Raw genomic sequence first — 7,256 nt, forward strand, 5'->3', positions numbered from 1 at the left:
GAGAGAGAGAGAGAGAGAGAGAGAGAGAGAGAGAGAGAGAGAGAGAGAGAGAGAGAGAGAGAGAGAGAGAGAGAGAGAGAGAGAGAGAGAGAGAGAGAGAGAGAGAGAGAGAGAGAGAGAGAGAGAGAGAGAGAGAGAGAGAGAGAGAGAGAGAGAGAGAGAGAGAGAGAGAGAGAGAGAGAGAGAGAGAGAGAGAGAGAGAGAGAGAGAGAGAGAGAGAGAGAGAGAGAGAGAGAGAGAGAGAGAGAGAGAGAGAGAGAGAGAGAGAGAGAGAGAGAGAGAGAGAGAGAGAGAGAGAGAGAGAGAGAGAGAGAGAGAGAGAGAGAGAGAGAGAGAGAGAGAGAGAGAGAGAGAGAGAGAGAGAGAGAGAGAGAGAGAGAGAGAGAGAGAGAGAGAGAGAGAGAGAGAGAGAGAGAGAGAGAGAGAGAGAGAGAGAGAGAGAGAGAGAGAGAGAGAGAGAGAGAGAGAGAGAGAGAGAGAGAGAGAGAGAGAGAGAGAGAGAGAGAGAGAGAGAGAGAGAGAGAGAGAGAGAGAGAGAGAGAGAGAGAGAGAGAGAGAGAGAGAGAGAGAGAGAGAGAGAGAGAGAGAGAGAGAGAGAGAGAGAGAGAGAGAGAGAGAGAGAGAGAGAGAGAGAGAGAGAGAGAGAGAGAGAGAGAGAGAGAGAGAGAGAGAGAGAGAGAGAGAGAGAGAGAGAGAGAGAGAGAGAGAGAGAGAGAGAGAGAGAGAGAGAGAGAGAGAGAGAGAGAGAGAGAGAGAGAGAGAGAGAGAGAGAGAGAGAGAGAGAGAGAGAGAGAGAGAGAGAGAGAGAGAGAGAGAGAGAGAGAGAGAGAGAGAGAGAGAGAGAGAGAGAGAGAGAGAGAGAGAGAGAGAGAGAGAGAGAGAGAGAGAGAGAGAGAGAGAGAGAGAGAGAGAGAGAGAGAGAGAGAGAGAGAGAGAGAGAGAGAGAGAGAGAGAGAGAGAGAGAGAGAGAGAGAGAGAGAGAGAGAGAGAGAGAGAGAGAGAGAGAGAGAGAGAGAGAGAGAGAGAGAGAGAGAGAGAGAGAGAGAGAGAGAGAGAGAGAGAGAGAGAGAGAGAGAGAGAGAGAGAGAGAGAGAGAGAGAGAGAGAGAGAGAGAGAGAGAGAGAGAGAGAGAGAGAGAGAGAGAGAGAGAGAGAGAGAGAGAGAGAGAGAGAGAGAGAGAGAGAGAGAGAGAGAGAGAGAGAGAGAGAGAGAGAGAGAGAGAGAGAGAGAGAGAGAGAGAGAGAGAGAGAGAGAGAGAGAGAGAGAGAGAGAGAGAGAGAGAGAGAGAGAGAGAGAGAGAGAGAGAGAGAGAGAGAGAGAGAGAGAGAGAGAGAGAGAGAGAGAGAGAGAGAGAGAGAGAGAGAGAGAGAGAGAGAGAGAGAGAGAGAGAGAGAGAGAGAGAGAGAGAGAGAGAGAGAGAGAGAGAGAGAGAGAGAGAGAGAGAGAGAGAGAGAGAGAGAGAGAGAGAGAGAGAGAGAGAGAGAGAGAGAGAGAGAGAGAGAGAGAGAGAGAGAGAGAGAGAGAGAGAGAGAGAGAGAGAGAGAGAGAGAGAGAGAGAGAGAGAGAGAGAGAGAGAGAGAGAGAGAGAGAGAGAGAGAGAGAGAGAGAGAGAGAGAGAGAGAGAGAGAGAGAGAGAGAGAGAGAGAGAGAGAGAGAGAGAGAGAGAGAGAGAGAGAGAGAGAGAGAGAGAGAGAGAGAGAGAGAGAGAGAGAGAGAGAGAGAGAGAGAGAGAGAGAGAGAGAGAGAGAGAGTCGGGCTTTGGTACTAGTGAAAGCATCAAGCATTTGGTGCTTTTAAGTTTTCTGCCGTTAGATCTACTATTTTGATCATTCCACCCGTTTAGATTATACTAGTCAACAAACCCACCACTCAATCCTAGAGGACTAATATAATTCTAACCCCACATTCCTTAATCCAAAGACTAAAAACTTGCAAGCACCAATAACTTGGTATTTTTAAAAAATAAGAGCTCAATGATAATAGTATCTAATATATATATATATATATATATATATCTTAAAAATACTTTTATATATTTGTATAATTATATATAATATAATATATATTTTAATTATATATAATAATATATATTATGCATTTTAATCATATGTATATGAGTTTAGATTATTGGGCATATTTGCTGGCCTACAAAACTAATAAATCGGTAAAACCCTACTCTAATTACTCTCTCTCGCGCTCTCTTTCACTTGATTGTAGATTCGCTTCCCCTAAAATGTTTTTCTTAATATTATAATACCGTAATTCATGTATTTATTTTGTATATTGAACTATTAGACATATTTTTGTATCAAACTTTAGGTAATATTTTATAAAAAATAAACTATTGATCGTATGATGTTAAGAATTTCAAACAACTCGTTTAGGGCTTAATCTAGCTCGACTCGAAATTAGGCTCTCTCGAGTTCGGCTCGAATTAATTTCAAGCAAAGTTTGATCCTAAATTTAGGCCTGAAATTAAGTAGGTGAACGCTGGAATGTACATGCTAATCAAGAATTAGGGCGTGTTTGATTCGCCCATTTTTTAATCTTGGAATCGGAATCGGAATAAACAAATTTATTTGTAAATGTTTGGAACTCGAGAGTTCTATTCAAATTCCGATTTCCGAATGAACGGGAATTTCTGCAATTACCACTTTTTTTTCATTCTAGCCTAGAATTGGAAATTGAATCCCAGCGAAAAATATCTCAATTATATTGCATTTTTAATTTAAAATTTAATTTAATTTTTTGACTTTAATTTTAAATTATAATAAAATTTTAAATTTAGAAATTAAGTTTTCATTCTAGATTTTGATTTAGGTATTAAATTAAAATATAAATTCAATCCAACATTTTGAATTTGATCTATAAATTTAAATTTAAATTTAAATTTAATTGTTAGTTTGAATTTGAGTCAAATCAAAAAATTAGTATTACATTTTGAGTAGTCCACTCAATTTTAAATTTTAATTTTTAAAAAAAATTACATTTAATATTTTGGCTTATTATTTCAATATTTTGATCGATGTAAATTTTGATATTTAAATTTTAGTTTGAATTTGAATTTGAATTTGAATTTTATGTTTTGAGGTGCAAACTCAATTTTAAACTATTTTTATATTTTGTATCTTAATTTAAATTTTATTTTGAGAATTGAAAATTTTACATATCGAAAGAACAAAGTAGTCGTACGGATTCCGATTGTTAATTATTCTGAACCAAACATATTAGGAGGATTTATCATTTCGTTTTTCAATTTCCGTTTTTATTTTTTATTCTGAACCAAACATATTAATTAGGAGGATTTATCATTTCATTTTTCAATTTCTGTGAGCTATGTAGTATCTAAACATGTCTGTGGAAATTCAAACTCATTATTTCAGGTACGGTGATGATACCTACACGAAGGGTGCTCTAGCGGCCGATCACTTCGCGCTTGCGTCGAACCTGGGTGGCGGCTCGGAGACTGTGAACGGTGTGGTGTTCGGCTGCTCGTACTCGAGCAGCCCTGACATGTACCCAGGAAGCCGGGCCGTCGGCGGGATAATTGGCATGGGAACTGGCCCAAGGTCTTTCATAAGGCAGCTGGGAACCCGGGCGAAGGGCCGCTTCTCGTACTGCCTGGTCTCGCCGCATCACAACGGGACAAGCCATCTTCGGTTCGGCAGCGACATCGAGCGAATCAAGAACGCGCAAACTACGCGGCTCCTGTCGGACCCGGCGACCTTGCATTACCCTCTCGACCTAAAGGATCTTAGCATTGACGGCCGGCTGCTTCATCTGCCGCCGAATACTTTCGCACCGGGGCCAGACTGGTCCCGCGGCTGCGTTGTAGATTCGGGCTCATGGCTCACCTACCTGACCGGCACGGCCTTCGATACTCTGGTCGAGTCTTTAGAGGAACACTTCAGAAAGTATCAGAGTCTTGTGAGGGTTGAGGGTTCGGAACCGCTGAGGCTGCAGTTGTGTTACAAGAAGCCGAGGGGGTTCGCAGCCTACCCGACCATAGGGTTTCATTTTAGAGGTGCTGTTTTCCGCCCAAAGGCGGCAAACATGTTCTACATCGATGAGGGGTCGAGCAAGTTTTGTCTCTTCATCAAGAAGCGCTCGCAAACATTGCTCGGAGCCGTGTTGCAGCAGAACTATCGGATGGTGTTCGACATCAACAAGCACAAACTAACGTTTGCTGAAGAGGATTGCGCTCGAGATTGAGTGAGAGAGAGAAGAAAAGAGAGAGAGAGAGAGATGACATTTTGAAATATCTATATCTGAACGCAAAAATATATATAGTGGGTTTGCTTTTTAAATTCCTGAGTTGATTTAGAAATAAAAATTTCAAGTGAATCTCAATGTTCCTCTATATATTTAGGGAGTTAAATAAGCAAAACGACTTGGATCGATCCAGACGTTTGTTATGTTGTGTCCATATCATTTTTTTATGTAAGTTTTTTATCAAAAGGGTCAGACTTCAATTAAACCACTGTGAAGTATCGATCTCCCTTTGAGATGGGTTTCATAGTTTCATTGTCGTCCACCAAAGTTGTTATGACGGTGCACGGGCAAGAGAGCAACAAAATAAAAATAAAAATAAAAATAAAAATAGAAACTAAATATTTTTTTATTTCTCTCAAAATAGAATAAATATTTTTATTAAGGTGAAGAATAATTAACAAATGGATAACGATGCAAAACTAAAATCCAGACTGATTAACAATCTAGAAGTCAAGCTTTCATAACTACATATATAGTAAAAAAAAAAAAAAAATCTAACTAATGATTTGATTTTATCTTTAACAAAATCTAGCTAATGATTTGATTTCATCTTTAATTGCCCCCGTAAGATCAAATTCTATGACGCCAAGTTCTTCATGGCGTAAAATGAATTTCTCTAATGGCAATGGAGCCTTGATGAAAATATCCGCAAGCTGGTTTTTGGGTGGAAATATAACCAACTCGATATTGCCCTTTGCCACTTGATCTCGAATGAAGTGGTGACGAATGTCAATATGCTTGGTGCAATTATGGTGCACCGGATTCTTTGCCATAGCAATCGTCACTTGGTTGTCGCAATAGATGAACGTCAAGTCCAATTGTTTCTGATGCAAGTCGCATAGAATCTGCCGTAACCAAACTACTTGACATGCTGCACCGGTGACTACGACATACTCGGCCTCGGAAAAATGACATCGCCGTTGTGTGTTTGTATCTTTGAGGACCAACACACTGTGCTCGAACCTAGCTTGTACACGAACTTGCTTGTGCTTCTCCGGTAATAAATAGAACCTGCTCAATCACTATAAAAAAAAAACCAAATAAAGAAAAAATGATAGTGTTAACCATAATCCATTGCCACTAGTCCCCTTCAAATTTCTCAATATTCGCTTCATTGCGCGCATGTGAATCTTGCTAGGATATTCCATAAATCGTGAAAAAAGGCTTGTTGTAAATATAATTTCCAGTCTGGTGTGATCTACATATAATAAGCTCTCAATCATACTCCTACACACATTAGTGTCAACTTTTTCTACACAATCTTCAACTGGAAACTTCATATTGGTTCCCATAGGATTTGCCACTGGACTACAATCCTTCAGTCCAAATCTGTTAGGTAAGTTTGATATGTATTTCTTTTGCAACACAAAAATTCCTTTTCCGCCTTGTATTACTTCGAGCCCCAAACACTACAACAAAATTAGGTTATAAGGACACATGTTTGGGACACTTTTGAGTAAGTGTCACATTTATGCTAAAACTTAAAAAAACATCTACTAATGCCTAAATATAAAGCCCAATCTAACCAAAAATAAAAGATTACTCTACTCAACCCACCACACCCAGTCCATTTGGCCCGATTACAAACAGAAAAGAAAAAAAAAGAAAAATCAATTACCATCTTTTCTTCTCTCTTCACTCAATCCACTGAAATTCTAGACGAAGAGCCTTTCCTGTTGTCCTCCTCTGCCACCGCAGCCAACGAGATAGAGTTTCGGCGGTTGCTAAATGCTTAAATAAGTGTTGGTAAATTAGCAGCACTCTTTTAGGTTATAGCGACACTCTTTAACTGTCACTATATACCTAGCGACCCCACATATAGCAACACTTTTTAAAAGTATCGGTAATTTTAGCTAGTAGCACTTTTTTGACATGTACCTACATTTAAAAGTGTCGCTATAGACCGTTTTTGTTGTAGTGAAAAAATAATTCATAAAACCAAATCAGTCATTTCAAACTTTTACACTGTATGACTTCTAAACTAATCAATTGGGTTTTGAGAGTTACCACAGTATATTAGATCATCTATATGAAGACACACAATCAAAAACACAATCAAAATTTTTGTATCTTGGGTCTTCACATAAAGCATAGGCTCACTCTCACTTTGGCTAAAATCGGTTTGCAAAAAATGAGCATCGATCTGGCTATACCAAGCCCGGGGTGCTTGCTTGAAGCTAAAGAGTACATTTTTAAGCCTACACACCTTATCTTCCTACCCTTCAACTTCATACTCCTAAGGCTGCTTAACATAAACTTCATCATACAAAACACTGTTTAAAAATACAAATTTAACACTAAGAAATAATTTTTTGGAGCATCTCGAGACAAACCATAGGTCTCTTTAGACCATCTGCTGCCCGCAAAATATACTAATTTAGGTGTTGAAACAACCGCACACAAGGTGCGCACCAATACAGACCCCGACACTGAAACTATGCTTTAATAGATTCCAGCATATGCCAATTTTCGCGTAGGAATCAGCAGAAGGTAGAAACACCCACTCTAGTTGATTTCAACTAGCGAGAACCCGAAGTACATCCATGCAAGTCCTGGTGTCCAAATGCACAAGGAGTGCGCCGTAGTTGTGGAGTTTTTGCCTGCCAAGTTCAAAGTTACCAATTTCGACAATAGAACGACATTGTCACGCCCTGTGACAGCCAATTTAGTCTATTCAGGCACGCGCGCAGACGCCGAACGGACAGAAGCTTCCCTGTCCGCCCAAGGCTCAACCACAACACAGTAGCATGTATACAAAAATGCCCAGAAAAATTTCAATATGGCTTGCACGAGAGCAAGCAACAAAAGCAAGTGAAAGTAAAATACTAACTATTACATCTATACATTGAGCTTTGATTATTTTAACCAAAATACAACTCTCTTTTTCATACATCACTATGTACATAATACATCTCCCATTATACAAGTTTTTTTCATCAAAATAAAAGATAAACATAGGAGTACAACTAGTGCCACAGGAGTCC

General features: G+C 39.6%; 1 protein-coding gene across 1 annotated transcript; it reads left to right on the forward strand.

Annotated features, from left to right (window-relative positions):
• Positions 3,352-4,212, forward strand: LOC109718534 (probable aspartic protease At2g35615). Its single transcript, XM_020244798.1, has one exon. The coding sequence runs from the start codon at positions 3,352-3,354 to the stop codon at positions 4,210-4,212; it is 861 nt and encodes a 286-aa protein (XP_020100387.1).

This window comes from Ananas comosus, linkage group 12 (assembly GCF_001540865.1).
Source record: "Ananas comosus cultivar F153 linkage group 12, ASM154086v1, whole genome shotgun sequence".
Classification (NCBI taxonomy): domain Eukaryota; kingdom Viridiplantae; phylum Streptophyta; class Magnoliopsida; order Poales; family Bromeliaceae; genus Ananas; species Ananas comosus.